General features: G+C 45.2%; 2 protein-coding genes across 5 annotated transcripts in view; one reads left to right on the top strand and one right to left on the bottom strand.

The window, feature by feature from the left end:
• The first annotated feature begins 3,186 nt into the window (after positions 1-3,186).
• Positions 3,187-11,472, top strand: ASB8 (ankyrin repeat and SOCS box containing 8). 3 transcript variants are annotated; one of them, XM_006916839.3, is made up of 4 exons: positions 3,187-3,324; positions 6,074-6,237; positions 7,668-7,772; positions 9,576-11,472. In XM_006916839.3, exons 2-4 carry the CDS (start codon positions 6,109-6,111, stop codon positions 10,206-10,208), a joined length of 867 nt encoding a protein of 288 aa, XP_006916901.1. In that variant the 5' UTR covers positions 3,187-3,324; positions 6,074-6,108; the 3' UTR covers positions 10,209-11,472. The 3 variants fall into 3 exon arrangements, with proteins under 3 accessions (XP_006916901.1, XP_006916902.1, XP_015448658.1); XM_006916840.3 differs by having other exon boundaries at positions 3,189-3,324; positions 6,078-6,237; positions 9,576-10,530; XM_015593172.2 differs by lacking the exon at positions 6,074-6,237 and having other exon boundaries at positions 3,193-3,324.
• Positions 11,473-12,597: 1,125 nt separating this feature from the next.
• PFKM (phosphofructokinase, muscle) overlaps positions 12,598-23,080 on the bottom strand; it is a 44,208-nt gene continuing 33,725 nt past the window's right edge. For both annotated transcript variants that reach the window (XM_015593167.2, XM_025050307.1), the window contains 17 exons: positions 22,596-22,640; positions 22,049-22,157; positions 21,834-21,929; positions 21,495-21,587; positions 20,746-20,871; positions 19,529-19,593; positions 18,976-19,039; positions 18,231-18,380; positions 17,769-17,839; positions 17,325-17,412; positions 17,087-17,239; positions 16,419-16,583; positions 15,294-15,355; positions 14,952-15,063; positions 13,563-13,662; positions 13,367-13,472; positions 12,598-13,126 (listed from right to left, as the gene is read on the bottom strand). In XM_015593167.2, coding sequence (XP_015448653.1) covers positions 12,982-13,126; positions 13,367-13,472; positions 13,563-13,662; positions 14,952-15,063; positions 15,294-15,355; positions 16,419-16,583; positions 17,087-17,239; positions 17,325-17,412; positions 17,769-17,839; positions 18,231-18,380; positions 18,976-19,039; positions 19,529-19,593; positions 20,746-20,871; positions 21,495-21,587; positions 21,834-21,929; positions 22,049-22,157; positions 22,596-22,640 — 1,750 coding nt within the window. In that variant the 3' untranslated portion in view covers positions 12,598-12,981. The remainder of the gene's footprint in view (positions 13,127-13,366; positions 13,473-13,562; positions 13,663-14,951; positions 15,064-15,293; positions 15,356-16,418; positions 16,584-17,086; positions 17,240-17,324; positions 17,413-17,768; positions 17,840-18,230; positions 18,381-18,975; positions 19,040-19,528; positions 19,594-20,745; positions 20,872-21,494; positions 21,588-21,833; positions 21,930-22,048; positions 22,158-22,595; positions 22,641-23,080) is intronic.

A 23,080-nucleotide genomic window follows, 5' to 3' on the forward strand; every position in this document is an offset into this window, starting at 1 on the left:
CCTCTTCACAGACCCTTCTTCTCTACACTATCTCAGTCTCACCATGAGGTAGAACTGTTCTTCAACATTGACTTTATACATAAAAACTTCATTGAAATCTTTAATTCCAACTATTTGCAAATCTGTCTTCCAACCTTTGATAGAAAGGGCATGTGTCTTTCTTTCCATCTCTGTCTTTCCTGCACTGCTTAGCAGAGCCTGGAACAAAGTAGGTGCCCAGTAGATGTTTGATGAATAGATGAACGAATAGATGTGAATCTCTTTTGGTTGTGCAGTGGATTCTCAGAGACACTATCAAATAATCTGTACAGATAGCCTATTTTATCATTCCGTGGGAGAATAATCATTCTTTATATTTACAAGATGCTGGGAGCTTCCTAGAATTTATTTACCCTAGCATTTACCAACCAAGAAATTTTGAAAGATGAAACAAAACAGGAGAAAAATTCATCTTTTCTCAAGGAAGAAATTGATAAACAAATTGATATTGTTCAGGTTTTTAGAAAAGTTATGGGATGTCAAATCAAACCTCAGAAAAAAATTTCCCCCAAAGCTCTGGGAACTATGGATATTGTTTGAGTGGTTTATTTCAAAACCCTGAAGCTGGATAAAACAACAAAGAAAGAAAAAAATAAATTTAAAATATTTATCAAAATGTTAATGTATTAAATATAGATGATAGATATAATGAGTTCATCATACTATTCTCTCTAGTTTTTTGGTATGCTTGAACATTTTAGTGATAAAAATAACTTTTAAAAATTGAAGCTGGGAATCACTACTGTCTTACTCTGTTTTAGAAATGAGGAGCCAGAGAAGCAAAAATGGAACAGAAACTATGTAGACTTGGCCATCATATAATTAAGACTTCAGTTCCCATTAATATATTAGAATTATGGTGACCATAAAGCTGTTCTTATTTGGAGTAGAGAGTAAAAATTTTTGAAACAGGAAGTTTTGCTTAGGAATTAGGTAGATTCAGAATTTGTAGAAATAGAAGGATATTTAGAGATTACTTCAGCCAGTATTCTCACTTTACAAATGAGAATACTGATGCCACACACACACACACACACACACACACACACACACAAGGAATGAAATAACCACCTGAGAACCATGACAAAAACCTAGGTCTTGTGTACTATGGTTTTTCTTTCTATCACTCTGGTTAGCACATGACATTGAATAAAAGCTGCCAAGACATGGAACCTCAGAGAAGGGATAGATAGAACCCTTCAGGTTCATACTTTCTTTTGCTGAGTCCTTTGACACTATCATTTCTGTTGTATACAGGTGAGGACCTCCTTCTTTTGTGCAGTAGATTCTCCAAGACAGAGAAGTGGACCCACTAGAGCTAGACTTAATAAGATGAAGGCCAGAGAAGCAGTCATCAACCCCTCAGTGGGTCGGTTGTGAAGCTGTGCTCTACTTGAAGAAAGCTATGGGTGATGCCAAGCAGAGCATCACCTTGACTTAGAGAGAGACTTAGTAGGCCTAGGCCCATGGCATCATGGAATAGAATTGATCACATCTTTGCCTCTCACCTCATTTATTCCCCAGCCAAATAGGATACAAGGGGTTCAGGAGAAAATAAAGCACTAGGTTATTATTAATGTGAGTCACATCGTTCTAGACAGAGGAATGGGAGTTTGAGAGGTACTGATTGAAACAAGGTTAGATCTGGACATGTAGGTGGCTTTATTTTTCTCATGCTCTTTCCTTCTGGTGGCCAGGAAGGACTGACGTTCACAGATGAACTCTTTCATTTTGGATTAGCACCAACACAGGTATCACTTGTCCCTGTGTTTGGAAATTTAATGTTCTTTAGAGCCCTAATAGAGATTTCCAATTTAGAAGCAATGGGCACAGAATCAAATCATTTCCAATTTGCCGATTTGATCAAAGGCCTTAGAGTAGTTTGGTGGATAGCGGGGAGGAATTCTAGTTTCCACATACTCTCATTCAGGGTCCGTCAAACTTTCCCAAGTAAATCTATGAATTAAAAAGTATAGTTAATATGTAGCTACAGCTTTCAAATCAACTCCCCAGACTCCCTCTCAATCAGAGGGCTGCCCCTAAACTACTCTTCCACAAAGCTGTCAATGACCAAAGCAGCCTTTAATCCAGAGTCTGGAACTGGTGGCTTGCAGGCTGAATGTTGCCTGCTTTTAAAACATGATTCTTTAAAAAAAAAAAAAAAAAATTGCCAACATTTGCAATTTGAAGGAATTTACTTTTTAAAAATCTGGATTTCGACTTCTTTTGAAATATTAGACAATTTCACCATAGCAGAGTAGCAGGAGGTGTGAGACACATTCCTACATGGCAAAATCCTTTGCTTTTGGAACTCAAAGAGGACTCACTCAGGGCATGAACTTTTCCATTCGCCACTCCCTCACTGATGTACGTGAATTGTCTGGGCCCTGCTTTACTTTCAAACTGGTTGAATTTTGGTGCTTCGAGCAAGCTTTGGGGAGTGGGTACTTGGGCTCTCTTGGCTAAACGGGCTGCCAAGTAGATCACAGCACTTACAGTCTGCGTGGGCTGCTTCACTCTTTACATGCCTCACTATGTGCTAATGGCTTCGAACTGTTTATGCTTTGTGTGGAAAGTACATCACAGAGGCATCGGCATCTCTCTGGGTGGGAAGGGTATTGTCAGCATGCACCTTTTTTTCAGTCCTCAACATTTGGGCTACTGCACCTCTTAGATGGTTGTTTATCTTTGGTATAGCTCCTTCTGAGGGAGGGCGGACGATATTCAACAAGGTTCTGAGGAGCAGAGGTGCGTTCCAAAATTATAATGCTGAAAATCTCTTTTATTTGCCAAAGACACTTCTTACTAACAGTCTCCTAAGAAACTGAACTAGTGTAGCGAGCTTGGGAATAATCTGGGAATGAGGCTCCAGGCCCGATCTCAGATAGAAACAGTAGGAGGCAACGGGGGACACGGATGGACCCACTGCAGACCTGGTCCACGCAGGCGTGGCCCCACAGCGTCAGCCCAACAGCTGGGCCAGTGAGCCTTGTGCCCACCTCGGGGTCTGCAGCCCCATGGACCCGGCCAGAGCGCCACTTTGCGCCTGTTATAAAGCTTCTGGGCGAGGCGAGAAAGTGACCGCTTAACTAGGCGTGGGTAGTACAGAGGCGGCTTCACAAGTCTGCGCAGGCGCGTCCCGCCTACGGACACGGCTCGGTGCGCAAGCGCTCATGCTAGTAGCTCTTCAAGTCCTGTAAACAGAGGGGCCAGCTAAAGGCAGTTTATGCTTCCGGGTCACGTCTTGACAGCGGCTCTCACGACCCAGCTCAACCCAGCAGTTCGGTGAGTGCTGCCCTCGCTGCGGGAATGCTTGCAGCCAGGCTCCCTGATCCGGGCACCATGCCCAGTAACGCTTCCTCCATTCCCCCGCTCGGCGTCCGTGAGCCCTCGAGGCCGAGACATCGTTCCAGGTCCCGGGGAGATCGGGGTGGAGGTTGGCCCGCCTCTGGGGCTCCCCCGGCGCAGATTGCGCGACCCTCAAAGTATCGACCCCGGGAGACCTGCCGGGATTGCTGCGATCTTTGGGGAGCCCATGAGGAAAGTGACACCACTCGCATTTCGTGCCCTTACCCTGCACTTCTTGCCTCGTAGAGACAAAGCTTCCGCGAGCCCTCCCCCAGCAGGTGCGGTGGGGTTTGAGGAGCCTCTGGCTGGGCCGAGGGTCTCCCTGCCCCAGCGGAAGCCATGGCCTCCCTAGCATTAGAGCTGTTGAATGTCGCCTCTCTCCCACTTTGCTTCTAGCTTCGCAGTAAAAACCCTTGGTGTTTTCTCTGCATTCGAAGTGAAAGAAAAGAAGAGACAGAGGGCTTTCAGTTCCCGCAGAGTAAGGGGGCCACTTGAGGTTCAAACCGTGCTCGGGCTGCTGTCCGGAGATAGGTGTTTAGATTTCCTGGACCCTTCCTGACAGTAAATGTTGCCAGTGTGCCCCGGAGTTTCACTGTTCACCAGGAACTTCGAGGCAGCAGCAGCAGAGGACCACCGGTCATATTATAAATTAGTTCTGGGGTCCAAGAGCGGCCCGAAAATGATTGCAGGGTTTCTTTAGCTTTTTCAGATGATCGTGGCCCAGAAACAGTTTAACAGAACCACTTCGGTCTAAGCCTTCCACCTCAGATGCTCTGCCTCCTACCCCCATTCTTGGAATCTCTGACTCAAATGCCATTTTCTCCACCTTCTTCCTTGCAACGAAGTGTAAGATACAGATCCCTTGTGTCTGAGGAATTTAGTGGCTGTTGGAGAGATTAAAACATATGCCAAGTCTAAAGTGTCTAGAAAATTTCAGAGAAACATATAAACAAGTGTGTAAGCTTATTCATTCATAATAAAATAAGGGAGAAGAATTCCCAGTTAGAATCATTGATACCTATGAATTGAATATTTTTAACTTGTATTCTATAAATTAGTACTGTATATATTTTAAACAGATAAATGGCTAGCGATTAGCAAAATAGAAACTATTAAAGTTTATAGTATGTTACATAATGTGTGAGGGGATACTGTGTAACAAAAAGCAAAAATTACATAATATGCAATGACAAGTAAGTTTAGGATTTTTCCCTTAGTAATCATCATATGCATAACATGTTTACTGCAAATTTTGAATTTAAAATTTTTTTATTTTTCAATTACCGTTGACATTTAATATTACCTAAAATATGAGTGTACAGTATGGTGGTTAGACATTTACATAACCATCGAAACGATTCCCCCAATGTCTAGTACCCACCTGACACCATACATAGTTATTACAATATTATAAGTCTTGATTTTTTAGGATCCAGAATAATAAGCTTTACACTGGTTTAACAAATATTTATTGAGACCCTGCCTTATGCCAGGCACTATTGAAAATAACACTATATTAACCCCCAAGGAACTTACAGTTTAATAAGAACATGGATTCTTAAACAGTTACACATAGAGAGCTCATATGCATACTATATTTTCTCTACAGTTTTTGATATGTGCTTTTTTATTGATGTGTTCCACCCGTTTGCTGTAATTTTAAATGTTCTTCAACATTTTGGCTGTTATGCAACCGAACTTTTACTATAGTTGAATTTAAGTTTATTGCATTATTTTTCTTCTTCCATCCTAGAACTCTGTGATGTTGTGGTTTCAACATGTTTGCCCAAATCTATTTCTCAGTTGTCACAAATGACCAGTTATTAAAATTTTTAATTCATTTAGCACTCAAATCTGCTTGTTTTCCTACAACTGTGTTATAGGTATGAACTTTGGAATTTTTCTCTAATTTTACATAGATGACTCCAGAGTTTATATTTTTGCATTCCTCCCTTATTTTAGAATATTAGCTCAAACATTTCCCATTTTTTTCTTTTCTGAAAACATTTTGAACTATTTCACACATGCCTTGTCATTAACATAGATGTATTTGTTCCATAGCCTTTTCCTTCTCTTCTCATAGGTAACAATCACATCCATACCCTTTAGTCCATCAATCAACCAATATTCATTAAATACCTGCTTTTTGTAAGACTCCATGGAGTCTTACATGGGCAAAAAAGTAGAAGACAAGGACCTTGTCTTCCAATTGATTACAATTTAGATGGAAAAACCATATGGGCATAACCATACTTCAAAGCCAAATGTAACAAATAACATAAAGGTGGTGCTGATAATAAAGACCACAAAATTCAGAGGAGGAAAAGAATGTTTTGTGACATTTTCAGCCTTTAAAAAATCTGCCCCCCCCGCCCCCGCATACTCTCATTTTTAAACCACACAGAACTCTAGGGGGGTCTAGAGCCTCTTGAGGACATCTTGTTCTAGACTAGGGCAGAGAGCAGAACAGAGGCTCTGAGGGTCAGATGGTTTGTGTCCAGGTTTCCCCAGCCTCTTAAGCAACTAGTATTGATCTGTTTCCTTATAATTAAGAGAAAATGATATTAATTAATCATTGATCTCTTTGAAATCTGCTTTTAGTATGTGGAAGGTCTCAGAGAACTCCTCCCCCTAAGGACAGGTATGCTCAGCGATATTGTGTATGCCTAAAACTTGTTTGTTTCAGGCAGTTTGGAGCATGTGAACATACCGTGAGCCTTGATGAGTTCCAGTATGTGGTATATTATGCAGAGCATTCAGAGCAAATACTCTCTCTCAGAGCGCTTAATCCGAACAATCGCTGCCATTCGTTCCTTCCCCCATGATAATGTAGAGGACCTCATCAGAGGGGTGAGTGTGCTGTTACTGATGTGAGAGTCCTTGGGGAGGTGAAATGGGAAAGTTCCTGGGGAATCCTAATAGATTATTGATTTACAGCTTTGACTTGGCTCGAGATCATAGAGTTTTTATAATCTTCTTAAATGTATTAACTTGACCACCGAAATATATTTTCTCTATGTTTTGCTTCTCTTCCCTTCTCTTTTTCACTTTGAGCATGATACTTTTCTTTGGAAAATACGTTCTGGATAACCCCAGTCTCATGTTCTTTGTAAAATCTCTGTCTGGATATGGTGCATGTGGGATCCAGCAAGCTCAAAGTCTTCTATACATGTGGTACTAAGGGAGGAAGGAGATGAGCAAAGCAGAAGTGGTTTTCAAATTCTTGTGGTTAATAATGATTACATGCAGGGACATCACTTGCCCTCTGTCTTAACAACAGCTACCACTTCCAGTTCTGTAGAGAATATTATCAGCCCCTAAAATGCATGGTAATTTTTGACTTAAGAAAACACCTTAGTATCTGATATTTAACCACTGCTGTTCAGTGATTCTGTTATATGACCAATGTATCCTAGAAGGTCTTTGATACCATTTTCTGTATATTATTCCTTTTGAAGAGAAGTTACAGGGTGATTTTTTGATCACTAGAAAATACATCCAGATAGTTACTTCTGTACATTCTTTTCAACAACTTTAGAATCCTTATTGACAGCTTGGAATCCTGTAGCTGCTTCAGAGTTGTGTGACACAGCTGTGAGAAGAAAAAGTCATACAGTCTTAGCTTGTTCTCAGCAAAAGTGGTATCAGAAGGCTCAGTATTAGAAATTTTGTCACGGTCTAATTCTAGCTCTGCTGCTGAGTCATTCAGTGACTTTGGTCTGACTGTGGTATCGCCATCTCCTTTACTAGCAGGGGCTGGGTGGCAGAGAATACTGCTACTAAGAGGCTACTTTGACGATGTTTGTAAACAAAAAGATAACATTAAGGTGACCTTATTATTAGTGATGGTCATCTATGGAATGGCAAAAAGAACATGCCTGATTTCAATGTGACAGACTCACTTTCCTGACTTTCAGAGCATTGGTGGCCATAGAAAGCTTTTCCAGCTTTCCTGCCTGATGATAAGGTTCCCACTGCATTTACACATTAGGTTATCTCCTCAGCGATGTCCAAACGACCCTTCGGCATGCTACCTTGTGGAGAAACTTAATAACTTGATCTAAAGAATTGACAGTCCTTTTTATTCATCTTAAGTGTATTCGCTTGGTTTGGATATTAGCATCACAATGTTATTTAATTAATAGGAATAGAAACCGGGACCAGTAGTCTGTTTACAGTACAATCAGAGTTAGAAACTCTTTTCCCCTCAGGACTCAGTTCTGAGTGTCATCCTGTTCAATGAGCTGAGCACACTGATTGCAGTTTCCCTCTGCCCATAGGGAGCAGATGTGAACTGTACCCATGGCACACTGAAGCCCCTGCATTGCGCCTGCATGGTGTCAGATGCTGACTGTGTGGAGTTACTCCTGGAAAAAGGAGCCGAGGTAATGTTTTTAACACTGTCACATTAATGATTCATTCAAACTTGAACTTCACATTTTCTTAAAATTTCTTGTCTCTTTTCTCCTTTCTTCTCACTTTCTAGCTCATGGTAACATTGGTATAGCCAATATTAAAGCAGAATGTAATGGCAGGTATATAAAACATTAAGGATTTCATTGCCTTTCTTTCTGAAGTTGTCCATGGCTCCAGGAAGAGGGAATTTTATCTCCCCTTTCTCTCCTAGCCTTCCTTCTGGGGTTGTTTTTATATCCATTTAATCTTCTTATTGCTTGTTGGCTGTCCAGGAGCTGTAAGTACAGAGGTCCCTCAACTCTGATTAAATCTAAACCACTTGAGACCTGCTACCAGACGAGCACTTCTCATACCACTGTCACTGGGAGATAAAAACGTATCATCAGGCAATCCCTTCCTCAGGATTGGGCTCCTCATGCTATTTCTGCTAATTGTTCTCTGTTTTAGTATATCTTGTTTCTGTATTCCTCCTAATATGAGTATCATAACATAAATACCATAGATTAATTTACGTTGGCATTAGCAAGAAGCAGCATAGTACAATGAGTGATTAAAATAGACTCTGGACCCAGACTTCATGGATTTGAATTCCAGCTGTGTTACTTCCAGCTGCGACCTTGAACAAGTTACTTAACCTTTCTTTGCCTTAGTTTCCCCATAATGGTTATCTTCTTTATAAGGTTGTAAAGTGTTTAGAATACTGGCATGTAGTAATTGCTAAGCACTTGTTAAATATACTAGCAGTTTTGACTCTTGGTAAGCAAGATTGAATGTGCATATGCTGAGGTGCTAATTTGAATCAGACATGCCCAGAAGCTGGTGTGCAGGCCCCAAACACACTGGTCAGTAAGCCTAAGCGGCAGCCCCTAGCATCCTCATCTCCACACAGCCATGGTGTTCTCTCCTTGTCATTCATTATCTATGCCATAACTTTTGTGAGTGACCTTGAAATGAAAGCCAGTGAGTGATTAAGATCAGTGATGAAAAGTGAAAATATCTTGGGACGTGGGTAGGCGGGGAGACAATTTTTAGCTAAATAGAAGGTTGAACTTTGTTCAATATTTCAGTTTTTCTTTATTGCATTTTATGGGGCAAGATAATATATTATTTACAAACTTTGTAGCCTTCAGAAATCATAGGTGATACTGGTTTTTAGCAAGCCAGCTGCTTTTCCAGCATGGGGAGATGTGTGTTCTTTCCTCCACATGCTTTCATCCAGGTTCTTTTATAGACTCCACAGCATATTTTTGCAAGAGGTTGGCTTGGATTAACAATTTGAGCTTAAAGAACACAGTACAGCTACAGGGGCAGAACTTTGTTTGGCCACATTATATTTCAGTCTGGTTGTCCTTAGGCACTGGATAGAGAGAGTTAGGATAAGTAAAATAATCCAAAACCTTTATTTAAGCCACTTTCCAAGTCTTTCAGAGTAGTTACAAGGACTTAGACTTCATCTTCTTTTTCTTTAGCCCCTACTCTATAGTAGAGGTTCTAGTGAATAGTAAATAAGAACATAGCAGCAAACACCTAAATGATAGCCAGCCAATCAATGCACATAATAGCATTGATTGTTTTGGGACAGTTCTTTTCCTATTTGTTCCTAAGGCTCCTGTCATAGATCCACCTTGATCACCAAGGCCCCCTGGGAAATGCTGATTGACCTTCTTGTTCAGAACATTACATAGCAAAGGTAGCGGATAAACACATGCAAGCTACTTTGCCTGTCCTCTCAGTAGTCTATCTACTGTAATATAGTTCCTCCCTCTCTACAGGTGAATGCCCTGGATGGTTATAACCGAACAGCCCTCCACTATGCAGCTGAGAAGGATGAGGCTTGTGTGGAGGTCCTGTTGGAGTATGGTGCAAACCCCAATGCACTGGATGGCAACCGAGACACCCCACTTCACTGGGCAGCCTTTAAGAACAATGCTGAATGCGTGCGGGCCCTGCTAGAGAGTGGGGCCTCTGTCAATGCCCTGGATTACAACAATGATACCCCACTCAGCTGGGCTGCCATGAAAGGGAATCTTGAGAGCGTTAGCATCCTTCTTGATTATGGTGCAGAGGTCAGAGTAATCAACCTAAAAGGCCAGACACCAATCTCCCGTCTGGTGGCTCTGCTGGTCAGGGGACTTGGAACTGAGAAAGAGGACTCTTGCTTTGAGCTCCTCCATCGAGCTGTTGGACACTTTGAATTAAGGAAAAATGGCACCATGCCACGAGAAGTGGCCAGAGACCAGCAGCTATGTGAAAAACTGACTATTCTGTGCTCAGCCCCAGGAACTCTAAAAACACTCTCTCGCTATGCTGTGCGACGTAGCCTGGGACTCCAGTATCTGCCAGATGCAGTGAAGGGCCTTCCACTGCCAGCTTCTCTGAAGGAATATCTGTTACTTGTAGAATAGTCTGCAGGAGACATTTGCACCATCATGCAGGCGACTCTGGGTGAGGTTTTCCCCTGCAGTTCTTTGTCTTGGAAAACAGGAAAAGCAGTCGTTCCTGTTGTGTGGTTTATATTTTGAGGCAACATGTCACAACAGTAACCTCCACACCACCCCTATCCCCAAACCAAGTAACCAAACAAAAAAAATCTCTCACTTTTGTCGTGTTTACTGCTTACTTGGCTCTTTACGTAGCAACCTGCAAAGAGGTCTCCCCTACCCTCTGCTTTAGAGAAAAAGTCAACAGTGCAACTAAATATCTCTCGGAAGATGTAAAGTACTTAAAGAATGTGTGTTTGGTTTTCCTTTGGGGACATAACGTTTTGGAAGAATCTCTCTAGAAGCCTTTCAATTATCTGTGAAAAAGTTTAAGAAAATTCCAGCTAACATTGTGGCTCCACAATGAAAATACTACAACCTCAAATAGTGTGCAGACTGAGAAGTGGGCTGGATAGTATCTCTAGAGTGCCATGTCATGGGGCATTCAGAAGGGACTGGCCCCCTTTCTCACCATCAGAGGAAAGAGCAGTTTTTCCTCTTTTCCATGGTTGTGCCCAAGGGTTACAATCGTTGAGCAATGTTATTTCAGAAAGATTGTCTCACTGCTTTCTACATGGTAGAAGAGACAGCAGGTTCCAGCAGTCCCAAGAACTTTTCTTTTACTGCAGTTCTTTCTCTTCCTGAAAGCCAAAGCTTGCTCCAAAGGCTTAGCAGGCATTTTCTGCACCACAGAGGAAGGTGTTTGCTCTAGTAGGGGAGGAGCTGGGCTGCCTTTTCCCATGGGTCTTCCTCATTCCCTGTACGAAGCTCACTCGGCTAGGAGTCCAGAGTTATTTTTCTTTCAGTTGTTTTGAAAACTTTGCTTTTTCCTGATCTATACGAGACATTGGTGGGGGCAGGCAGAGTTGGGGAGTGAGGGAAGAGAATTATAAGAGCTTCTTTTGAGATGGCCTACCTACCCCTAAATAATCTGTTTTAGTGAACAATACTTAGTCAACAATACTCTTCCTTTTCATATTCCTAAACTAGATGAAGTTGTTACTGATCTTAGATGACTGGTATGCAAATCTGAAAAAACTTATTAAAAAAAAAACAATTGCAAACTACGAATAAAAATGAACAGAATCTGCTGACACAGCTAATTTTAAAAGGTACGTCTGCTTTTGCCCTTTTGCCATTGGTGTTTATTGTGCACTTCAAAAAAAGTAATAAACAGTTTTAAAAGCAAGTTTGGCAATTTCTACTGTTCCTACTTTTTCCCACATCATTTAATCACCCTGAGCCCCAATGTCCTCATCTCTAAGATGGGGCTGTCACTTCAAATCAGGCTGATTTGAAGATTCAGTACATGGACTTGGATTTATCGGGGGGTGAGCTGACCATGATCAGACAATCTGTTCCCCTTACTCCAAAGATGTTTAGACAGGAGCTTCTCCAGACCGCTTCCAGCTGATGTGTTTGATATTTATTATTAATTCCTGTACAAAGAGCATTTGGCTGCTTTAATTCTAGGCTCTGACAAGTCTTTTCAGTCACTACTTAGAACTGTTTGTAGGGTATAGTAGTAATACTTTGGATAGCCAGCAAAAGTTACTTTGTTAAGTTACTACCCCTTGTTACTTTGAACCTCCTTCCTGCTTCATCAAGCAAGTGAGGAAACTGCGTTGGGAGGTATATATATGCCTGTGCTAAGAGCCAGGATCTGGTTTTTGGAGGCTAACCTTAAATGTAGCATGGACAGGGACAAGCTGAGATAGAAGCCATGTATAATCTGTAGTCCCAGTCCTGAAGACCAACTGTATTACATGGGCACTTGGCTAATGAGGAGGAAGAAGCTGTTATGGAACAGAAAACAAATTATACTGAATAAGAACTGACATCTTTCTAAAGCAGCATTTCAACCAACCCACCAAACCAGGTCCAAGACTGGGTGTCTCAGGCTTTCAAAATGTACATGTCTCCCCCAAAATGGAGTCTGACTTTCATTCAGGAAGGAGTACAGGGGCAAACTTAGGAAGGAAGAACCCTGGGTTGTCAGTGAAGGAGTAGAGATCATGGAATGGCTGGAGAAAAGCAACTCTGGTAATACGTTCACGATCAAGAGGTGGAACACAACTTTAGCTTAAAGGAGACTGGAACATTATACTGACTGCAGAGCATGTAGGAGCGACTACTGAAGGATGAGGGTGAGGACCAGTATTCTAGGACCCTGTGTACAGAGACGAGATGCTGCAGAAGTCCATGGGGTGATCACACGGGCTGCATTTTCCCAGGTGTTCTATTTGGGTAGTCTGGAGCTCGGGGCTGATAATACTACTTTCTGCTTGTGCACATGATAACAGGAGAACCAAAAGCACAGTGACCAGTTGGCATTTATTAGTATAGTTATTGTTTGTCACTGTAGTAAAGTAGTAGAGGAACCAAGACTTTGTTATCACAAACAAATAAATAAAGCTTATTTTTAGGAAAATTCTAACCGAGTAACTGAAATCCAGCAGTAGCAGTAGAGGAGCCCAGTCTTGTATGATGGATGAAGCTGAGACAGAAGCCATGATAAATTCTACCTAAACGGAGCTTCTACTCACTGCCCCCGAGCCAGATCTGATCATGGCTGCAGTTACAGAGTAAAAGGAAACCTAATGAAAAATGAGCTACAACACTTGAGAATACATGGACTTGGATCTATTGGGTGAGCTGACCATGATCAGACAATCCATTTCTCTCACTCTAAAGATGTTTAGACAGGAGCTTCTCCAGACCGCTTCCGGCTGATGTGCTCCAGGTGAGCGTGCTCTGAGGTGTCCAAGTCAATCTCATACTTGGCTAGGATCTTGAGGATGGGCCTCAGCTTCAGCCACCACTGTTCCTTGGGGATGCGGTGCCTACAAAGGAATGAGGTAAATGATGATGTAGTTCAGCACCGCAATCAGCTTCTATCAAAGGCTTATGGGAAGCAGCCGAGCAAAAGAGGCTGGACTGAGGGCACGGGCATCAGATCTGAATTAGGTACAACTACAGGTGTTACTCCTAAGAGAAAAAGATTGAAGGCAGTGAGCAGGTTGGGAAAACCAGATTTTGAAACTACCAGGGAGGGAACCACTCCAGGAACTAGATGTACTCACTCAAAATCTGTCTGGTCCTTCAGTTCAGTCACTGGTTGAAATACCAGAGCCCTCTTACGCATGCCCAGAACACAGCCCGAATCTGGGGTATTGGCAAAGATCCGCCCTGCAAGAAGGGATGGTCAGTCAACTTCTTTACTGGGGAAACTGGGGAAACAGCCTCTATGGAGGGGGCTCACCCTCTCACCCTACCTACCGTTACGGTAACTCTCTTTGATTTTCCCGGTCATCCAGGTCATGGCCTTGGCACCCATCTTAGTGGCAAAATTCCTGTCAAATGGAGTTGGGCTCCCACCCTTGAAAAAGAGTTATAAACATTACAGAGGGAAGGATTCTAATGAAGTAACAGAGATATCTGAATATACAGAGAAAAAGGGAAGAATAGGCCCCAGGTTTATAGGCAGAAACAGGAATCCAGAAATCTAAAGGAAATCCTTAAACAGTTCTGGGAACCAGGGTGAGCTGGCCCGGCATATTTGGCCATTTGTCAGGAATAAGGGTTACTAATTAAAAAGGATGACTCGTCTCACAATGGCCTCTTCTAGCTCCATAGCTCCTGTTCATTTACTTCTAGTCTTATTGGCCACTTGGTCACTTCTCTACCCCTCTTCAGCCTAGCAGCTTTTGTCGGTCACCATTATCTATGATATCGAAACAATCCTTGTTGTCCAGTCTAGAATGCCCTTGGTAGCACCTCAGAATAATATAAAACATGTAGATTTTCTCTGAACTAAAAGAAAGCAGGTGGGAAAGTGAGGAGGAGAAACAGGAAATAGGTCTTCATGCTTTAAAACAATAGTACCCCATTCCTCCAGGGGCTGATAAGGCCTTACAAACTGAGATGCTGGCTAGAGAAAAGTGAAAGTCAATGGTTAAGCAGCATCAGCTGGGGACGTTTGGTATGGGGGAGGCCTCAGACCACTAGTACCATCTGTGAGTGAGGCCCACCTTGGGTGGGGATTTCATGTGTGTGGTAGAAAGGAATTCCTTTTCTCTTGAAACCCAGTTAGTGGAGATGGAGCCCAACAGCAGTGAGGTGCCTGTATTCTCTCCACGGCTTCCTTATAAAATGGTGTGGTGGGAAGAGCAATGGCCTGGGCTCATTCTGGCTCTTCCCAAGCTTGGTGAATGGCCCTGACAAAACTCTCTCTCCTTTCTGGGACTCATTTTCTTTATCTCAATTAGTGGTTCTCAAATGGAGACAATTTTGCCCTTCAGGGGACATTTGGCAATGAGTTGTTACAACTTGGGATGGAGGTACTACTATCATCTCATGGGCAGAGTCCAGGGATGCTGCTGAACATCCTACAATGCACAGAAGAGCCACCCGCAACAAGAATTATCTGGCCCCAAATGGCTATAGAGTCAAGGTGAGAAACCCTGCCCTAAATGAAGAGGATGGGCCATACAACCTGTAAGGCCATTTCCAAGGTAAAGATGTTTTGATTCTCTGACTATAAAAGACTGCAGGTTCATGCTCTATGGCAGCATTGACAGCCCCCAGCAGACCAAAAGCCAGCGGGAGCCTCGATGGCTGTCAGGGCTTATTGCTGTCTGGAGAGTGTGACTGGGGTGTCTTCCCAACCTGCTGCATGTGGCCAAGCACATTCTTCCTGCTGTCAAAGATGCCCTTCCCCTCCTCAGAGTACAGGTTGAAAATGAAGTCAGTGGTATAGTTCTCATTACTCTTCTCATTCCTGCCAGGTAGAGACCAACAACTTGTTACTTTGGTTGTCTCCCCATCCCTCCACCCCCTCTGTCGTTACAGGCTCTGTCCTGCCCTTTTCTATCCCCTCCCGTGGTTCAGGTTCTCTCCCTGTGTATCTAGGTTCCTCACAATGTCCCAACCACAGATCCATTCCGTGGGCTAGGGTCAAAGCCCGACTACTTTCTCTCCTCGCTTAGGAACAAACTATGGATGACGTACCTTAACACCAAGCCCCTTTTCACAGTTGTTTTCATCTTTTGCACCAGATGTTCAACATTCGCCTGAAAATGAAACAGGAAATCCTAAGCCTGGCTGGGCGTGGATAAGGTCAGGCAAGTGCAGAGACCTCTTCTTCCCCACCAGGCCTCTCCAGGAGGGAGAGGGACACGGAAGAGAGCTGTTTATATACTCTTGGGCCTGAACTGTGTCTGATCCCTTTACACAGTTCAGTGCAGACTGAAATTTAAACGAAGACTCCAAATGAGATAGACATGTAAGAGGGAGAGCTGGAGACGGCCATGGTGATTGTCGGTTTTCAGCTCCCTTCCGCCCCCTCCTAGATTCCCTCTCCAGGGGTTTCTGGTTCCCTTTCCCTCAGAGGGGTGCCTCTGCTCTCAACAGACGTCATTAAATGCATGTACCTGGGAGGAACCAGTCACTTCACTTGGGCTCGAGTTGGGGGTGGGGGAGAAGAGTCCCGCCCTCCACTCCTGGCAGGGCTGGCTGGACCCTTGGGGTGGGGCGCCCCCTCAGCCTGCCATCCCTCCACCATGTGACTTTTTTCCTCCAGTGAACTAGAATCTTGGAAAATAAGGATGACATGGTCCCTCTGTGAAGCAGGAGTCAGAGTCCCACCCTGGAGGTAAAAGCGTATCCCCCTCAAAAATGGGAATGAGAAGAGTCCATTTTGGTAGTGAGGGAAACCGGGAGGGGTGGCGTGATGTAGTAGAAAGATGACAAACTTCCTCAGTCAGTTAAACCACCTATTCCCTCACGAGTTTAGAAAAGTTTTTAACCTCTTTAAACCTTCCTCATCTGTGATATGAAGATAATCTCTCCCGTGCATGTGTGTTGTGAAGATAAAATGAAAAACACACATAAAGGGCTGAGCAACACATGCCACCCTTCAAAATGAATGCTCCAACATCAGGTGTTGTGGTCATGTGTGCAAGGTGACACCGGAGAATGACTGCTCGGTGCTCTTTCTAGTCTCCTCACAGGAACTTCACAGACCAATCAGCTCTGTCCTCATCTTGAGTTCTCACTGCGCAGGTCACTGCAGGGACAGTGGGGACAAGCTGGGGCACGGGAGAGCTACCCAGTAGGCTCTGGATGGCCGTCTACCTGCAGGTCTCGAATGGTGAAGGGCTCCTCAAAAATGTAGGCAGCATCGGCCCCAGCCGCCAGTCCTGCCATGGTGGCCAGGTAGCCACAGTAGCCACCCATAGTTTCAATGATAAACACCCGACGCTTGGTGCCTGCTGCCGACTGCTTGATGCGGTCACAGGTCTGCAAAGGCAATGGGGTCACAGAAAGACAGGGTCAGGGATCTGATTCTTGTCATTTCTGTGGCCCTTATCATAATCCATCTCTGGAACTATCTCCTCCCCCAGGCCATCGGGGCCCCTACACCTCATCACGTCCCTGCCTTCAGGGATGGCAAGCACAACTGCCGAGCACACTGAGGAATTTCTCTCCTGGGAAGGAAGGGTTCCCACCTTTTCTGTTACTCGGAGGAGGGATATTAGGCTGCATGACCTCGGAAAGGAAAAAACACTTGGTATGCAGAGTCCTGGTGCAATTCTAGGTTAGAGGACTCACAAGGTAAGGAGAATAAACATCACATGTATGGTTAAATTAAGTCTATGCAAATGCCTGGACTTGAAGAAAAGCATTTTTCAAGCATTGCCGTTCGGTTGGTACAAAAAAATACAGCTCACTTTCTAAGACCAGACTCAGTCCAGGGCACATAATCTCGGCCAGAGGCGGGGGCGGGAGTGGTGGGCTCTCACCGTGCAGATCGTGTTGAGTGCTGTGTCAGCCCCCACACTGAAGTCTGAGCCAGGGACATTGTTGGAGACCGTAGCGGGAATGACCACAAACGGGATACAGAGCTCATCAAACTGCTTCCTGCCCTCCATCAGTTCCAGGCCCCCTGTGTAAGCCTGAGAAAAAGGAAGCAGCAGGGGCAGGAATGAGGCGGGACAGGGACAGGTGGGAGGGAGAGAGGAGGAAACGGCAGGCACTCACCTCAAAGCCCCCAATGATGACAAGGCCTTGAATGTTAAACTTAGTGATGTTGGCACTGATCTGTTCTAGGTTCTTCTTGGGTAGAGTCCTAGATGATGGGGGTGGGGGTGGGGTGGTAGTAACGAAATTTGGGGAGGAGACAGCACAATTGAGGGAGAGAAAAGTTAGCGTTAGAGGACACATAATTTCCTGACTTCTGCCCTTTTCCCTACCCCGCCTCTCACTCCTATCCAAGGACACACACTGGGCTCTAAATTGCCAGAGCTGCCAAAAGATATTGCATGGGTATGTCTGCCCTCCCAGAAGCAACTGCGAGCTTGGGGGTAGAGGATCCAGATGACAGCAATGGCCCAAGCAGACCCTGACCTAATGAACTGATGCTCACATCCCAAGGGACACCTTTAAGGGGTGACTAGGAAGAGGAGCTCCTATAATGCCACTTGCCTTTTAGTCCCAAGTTTAGAACCACCTTGGCCAATCCAGCCCCCAACATAGCTCCAGCCAGCTTCCTCGATCTGCAGAAAAGGGTCACGCAGGACTGTGCTGAGGACTGAGACCACCCGAGTTCCGACCCCACCCCGACACCCATCTGGTTGGAAGAGGAACGCCAGGGATAAATTCTTCCCCACCTCAATGTACTTCTTCCACCCTTATTGCTCGTTCACAAATAGTGAGCACCTGCTTGTGTCAGGCACTGTGCTGAGCTTTGGGATAGAGAATTAAATAAGACATGTTGCTTACAAAGGGTTTATTTCAGTGGCCGCTGCCTATTCCTATTGCCCTAAAATTAAACATCTACTTCTGGACAGGGGAAGGAAAGAGAACAGACAGGTCACCCCTGCTACACTTACCCCCCATGACTACTCCCTGGCCCCAGAGGGTCACCCTTTCCTTTCAGCCCCATACCTGACCCTTGGCCAGGCCCTCGAAGCCATCATGCACAACCAGGACGCGGTTGCCCTGGATGAGGCCGATTCTCACAGTGGAGCGGACGGCAGCATTCATGCCTGCAGCCGGGGCCCCCACATTCATCACGGCCACTGTGTGCAAGCCGGTCTGTGGAGAAGGATGAGAAGAGGAAGCGAAAGAGGGGGACATGGTCAGTGAGGAATAAGAGACCTTCCAGAGTAGCATTTCTCAAAGTGTGATCCTTGGACCACCTGCATCAGAATCCACTTAGGGAGCTTACTAAACCTGCATCTTCCCGGCCCCTACCCCAGATCTAAGTCCCCTCTGGGGTGGGACTTGGGGATCTGCAAAAGCAACCCAGATAATTCAGACACACACTAAATATTGAGAACCACTCCTCCAATGGAAGAGGTGGCTTAAATACACTTAGATGTGATTATTCTCAGATTTGTCCAGAGGAAATACATAAGCTCTCTTTCCCATTCCTTGCATGTTATCTTGTCAGCCCTCTATTGGACATGGGTCTTGGGTTATCGATATCCAGGGCACACTGAGAACACAGGGCTGGTACCTGGGGTGGCTAAGAGAAAATTATCTTAGTAAGGTCAGGGACTTAGCACTGAAGGTGATGGAGGGGCAAAGAAGTTGGCAAGGCTGTAGGTAGTAGGAACTGGGAGAAGTATTTCATAAAGAGAGACTGGGGGTGGGGGAGTGTGAAGTGGGAAGAGCGATTTGCCCGTACCTTAGATACTGGAGGCCTGACATGAGCCAGAAGCTTGTATACCTCCCAGTTGTTCATGAAGCTCCTGTAAAAAGTACGAAGAGAGAGATAGGTGTCTTCAGGCCAGTCCCCAGGGCTGCAGCCTCAGATCTGGTCTGAGGTTTTGCTCCCATGTGAAGTTCTACCAGGCAATCTGATAAGGACATAACTGTGACAGAGCAGGGATTGGGCGGGGTATGCAAAGGGGCCACTAATTCATCAAACACTCCTGAACACTCTTCTTCCAGGCTCAGCACAAGACACTGCCACTTGCCCAGAGAAACTTATAATCTAGCGGGGGTCCACAGAGAGAAATAACAAATTATAAAAGGCCAATCTCAGGGAGGGTATTCTTGGGATGAACTGAGGCTCCTGGTCATCTCACAACTAATTCTCTTGGGGAAGGAACTATTACACAGACAATAAGAAGAGAAAGGGGCAGAAGCTCATATTTTGGGTCTGACGCTATGTTGATTTTTGGTTTCATTTCAGCATCTCATTTCTGTAGCTAGTATGCTTCCGGTCATTTCCTCACCGGCCTCTCAACTTCATGGCTTCATCAAATTTCTTTTCATTCATGGCCTTGGTCACTTCTTTGGTCTGAGGGAGGAGCACAGCAACAGTCATGACTCCAAGACAGGTTCTGCACAGCTGGGTTTCCATCCCACAGTGTGACTGCCCATCTTTGGGCTTGTGACTACATCCTGCCCACCCTGCACCCCACCTTTTCTATGCCCCCTACTGTTCACAGAAGTATCTTTGTTGTTCCTTAATTTTCTGAGTAATGAGCAGCAAAATAGCAGGGCTGATTCAACGCTGTATTTATTAGACTATGGGCAGAGTCAAGGAGTGCTCACAGATAAAATAGCATCTTCTTCCATTCCACACCCAGGCCCCAGCCTCAGAGTAGCCTCTAAACTAGTGAGTGAATGAAGAAGATCCTGCAGACAACCAGGTCAGGGAGAAAGGCTGATCCCTGCCATGTGCTTCCCAGCTACTGATTTCTGCTCTGTGAGCCAGTGCTTTAGCTCTGAGGCTTTTGGAGATACAGTTATAAGGAAGGCTGGAGCCTGTCTGGGTGGTAAGTCATTGAGACTCCTGAGTCTCTGAGAAGTAGGCCGGGAGGTGGGGAGCCAACCCTGAGCATTCGGGCCAGACACCTTAGCTCCCAGCCACAATGTTCACTTGGTGGTATCGGAGTAATTCCTTTATAATAAGAGCCACATTTCCTGAGCACAGTTTCCAGGCATTGCATCAGACCCTTTACATGTCTTCTCTCCAATCCTTGTAACGACCCTCAAGATGAGTATTAGCACTTCACGCTGGTTCAAGGAACCATGTTTAGGGTAGAAGTAAGAGAAAGACATAAGCTACCCACCCAGACCATAATAATACTCCCCGGCTTTTAATAAAGTTTGGAGAGAGATTGCATTTCTCTTCCAATAAAGACTTGACGAAAGGGTTTGAGGTTAGTTACTATGAGATAACGAGTCTTGTTACTAGGTAGGATATAGAGTCTCCCATCTCTTTAGGAATATTTCACAGATGAAGAAATGGAGGCTTAGTGAGAGAAGCGACAGCCACTACACAAAGCCCGCTGCGTTCCTTCCCCATTGCCCCTGACTCCGCTGTGCTGCCTTTCCTTCGGCTCCCGTCCCAGCAGCCCTGGAAACAGGGCTCTTTCTCCATAAGCTCCAGCGGAGAGACAGGGGCTTGGAGCTGTTAGGAAGGGGCGCTGGGGACAGTACTCACCACCTGGACACACTCCATGAGCGGCAGGCGCACAGCCTGGTTGCCAGACAGGCTCACCACACAGGCGGGGGTGTCTGGCGTCCCCTCCAAAAGTGCCATCACTGCTTCCACACCCATCCGGCTGCCCTGCAGAAACCCAGGGAGCAAAGACAGTCTGGCTCAGGCCTCCCTGTCTAGGCTCGGCCTAGGCACCCGAAGCTCTTTCCCACTCACAGGGTTGAGTTCTATGTTTAAGGACTGTAGCCAGGGACTTACTGGGCTTTACCTCCCTACCCAGATTTCACCTAAAACTCCATGACTCTTCATCTTCTTGCCATCAGAACCACAAGGATTGTGCCCAATTCCAGAGAAACATGTCCACTATAGTGGTCAAGGGGATCAATGAGACTTAATATTCCCTTCTTATTGATCAAACAAGGAAGGATATTGCCTCTCTCTTCCAATGGAAGTAGGATAAAAGGGTTCACACTGAGTGTCGGAGGTTCGTTCTTATTAACGTTACTAATGCTCACAGCTCTAAGATATTAGACCTCACAACTGGGGGAGCGTATCATTTCTCATCATTATTTGCAACAGAAGAGAACTCGAGTGTATGGGAATGGGTCAAGGGCCACCGCAGTCCAGGGGCTGGTGGCAGGGCAACATGACCAGTGGTTTAAGCCCCTGCAATGGAGAAGTGCAATCCCGCAGGGGAAGGACAGCAAGTTGTGGGTTCTAAGGCAGGAAGGCCACAGAGCCCCATGACTTACCAGGATTCGGTCAAAGGCCGATGGTGTCCCACCCCGCTGCACGTGCCCCAAGACTGTGACCCGGGTGTCATATCCCAGACGCTTTACCACCAGCTGAAGAGACCGAGAGAGGGACAGAGGAAGGGGTATACAAAGTCAAAGAGAGAAAACAGAGATGCAGATAAACTATGGACGACTTAGGCTCTTATCTTGTATTGATTCCTGGGCGGAAGGAAACCAGGGGCCAGGGAACCTGGAGAGAGATGTGCAGAAGGACGAAGGGAGCCTCAGAAATCACTAGGGAATGGGGCTGAGGGTGGGTAATATATCCAAGACCTCCTTGGCCTCATTCATACTAACGTTCTTGATATCTTCCGAGGTAATTGGTTTCCCATCCTTGTCAATCGCACCCTCCGCCACAATGATGATGTTGAGACGGGAACCACGGGTCCTTGTCTGGTCAATCACAAAGAGATAAATGGTCAGTAGAATGAAATTGATGGATGGAAAATGGATCATCAGTGGAACAGGGTGAGGGATTTTTTATTTTTAAGGACAAAAAAAAGTGCCAGTACCTCGCTGAGCCGGCGACAAAGGTGGTCCTCCCAGTCATCATCTGGTGGACATTCGGGAATAAAAACCCAGTCCGCGCCACAGGAGAGAGAGGTGACAAGGGCCAAGTATCTAAGGTGAAAGCCAGAAGCATTACACTAGGAGCTATACTCCACAAATAGTCTTACCCGTACCCAACAAGTTTGCAGGTCCCGACAGTTGATGAAAAAATCGAGGATCCTCCATTTAATTCTTGAGTAAAGGTAAGAGCACCCTTGATTCAGCTTCTCGATGAGATTCTGCCCCTGAAGAGAGCACCTTCTATTCATGCTCACCTGCCACAGTGGCTTCCAATCTCAGAGCACTGTTTGTTCTTTCACACTCCCGTACACACATGCACATGGAAGTATGTATGGGAGGTAGAGTGGAGACAGGGAAAGGGGCACACCAGGAGGAGTATGTACACCTCCAGATCTGCTACCGCTGGAAGACCTCTCTGGACTCCCCAGGGAAGAGGAAAGGGCTATTGCTGGGTCCACAGGATAAATGAGTCAAGAGGGAGAATCTTACCCACAGTGCCGGCCCATCACTTCCAGCACAAATGTCCTCTGGTGGCTGCAAGAGACAGACACTATATAGCCCAAGTGTTCTCATGGCCAGGATCAAGCTGCCACCCACATTTAGACCAAGCAATCGCCCTGGAAGATGTATATATGCTGTTAGTCTTCCCAGCAGTTTTCCTGAGAGAACAGGAAGATCTGGAGAAAACGTTTTAGCCACAAGGTGCCCTTCCTAGGCCTGAGAAAACATAGCAGTAAAAGGTTTCAGTTCTGAGGCTCTGTTCCAGGAAGGGAGGGGGCCCAGGAAAGGCAGGAGGGAAAGGAAAAAGAAGTGAAGAAGAGAGGACCCAACTAACCTGGAATCCTCTAGGAGTCCCCTGGGGTAAACTGTTACCCTTTCACCCTCCTGTTCTCCCACACTGCCTCCAAGTCCCCTAACCTCTGAGCGGTGGTGGTAATGGCCTCTACAACTTCTATGATATGGTTGGAAAGAGT

Source organism: Pteropus alecto, unplaced genomic scaffold, assembly GCF_000325575.1.
Source record: "Pteropus alecto unplaced genomic scaffold, ASM32557v1 scaffold196, whole genome shotgun sequence".
Taxonomy (NCBI): Eukaryota; Metazoa; Chordata; class Mammalia; order Chiroptera; family Pteropodidae; genus Pteropus; species Pteropus alecto.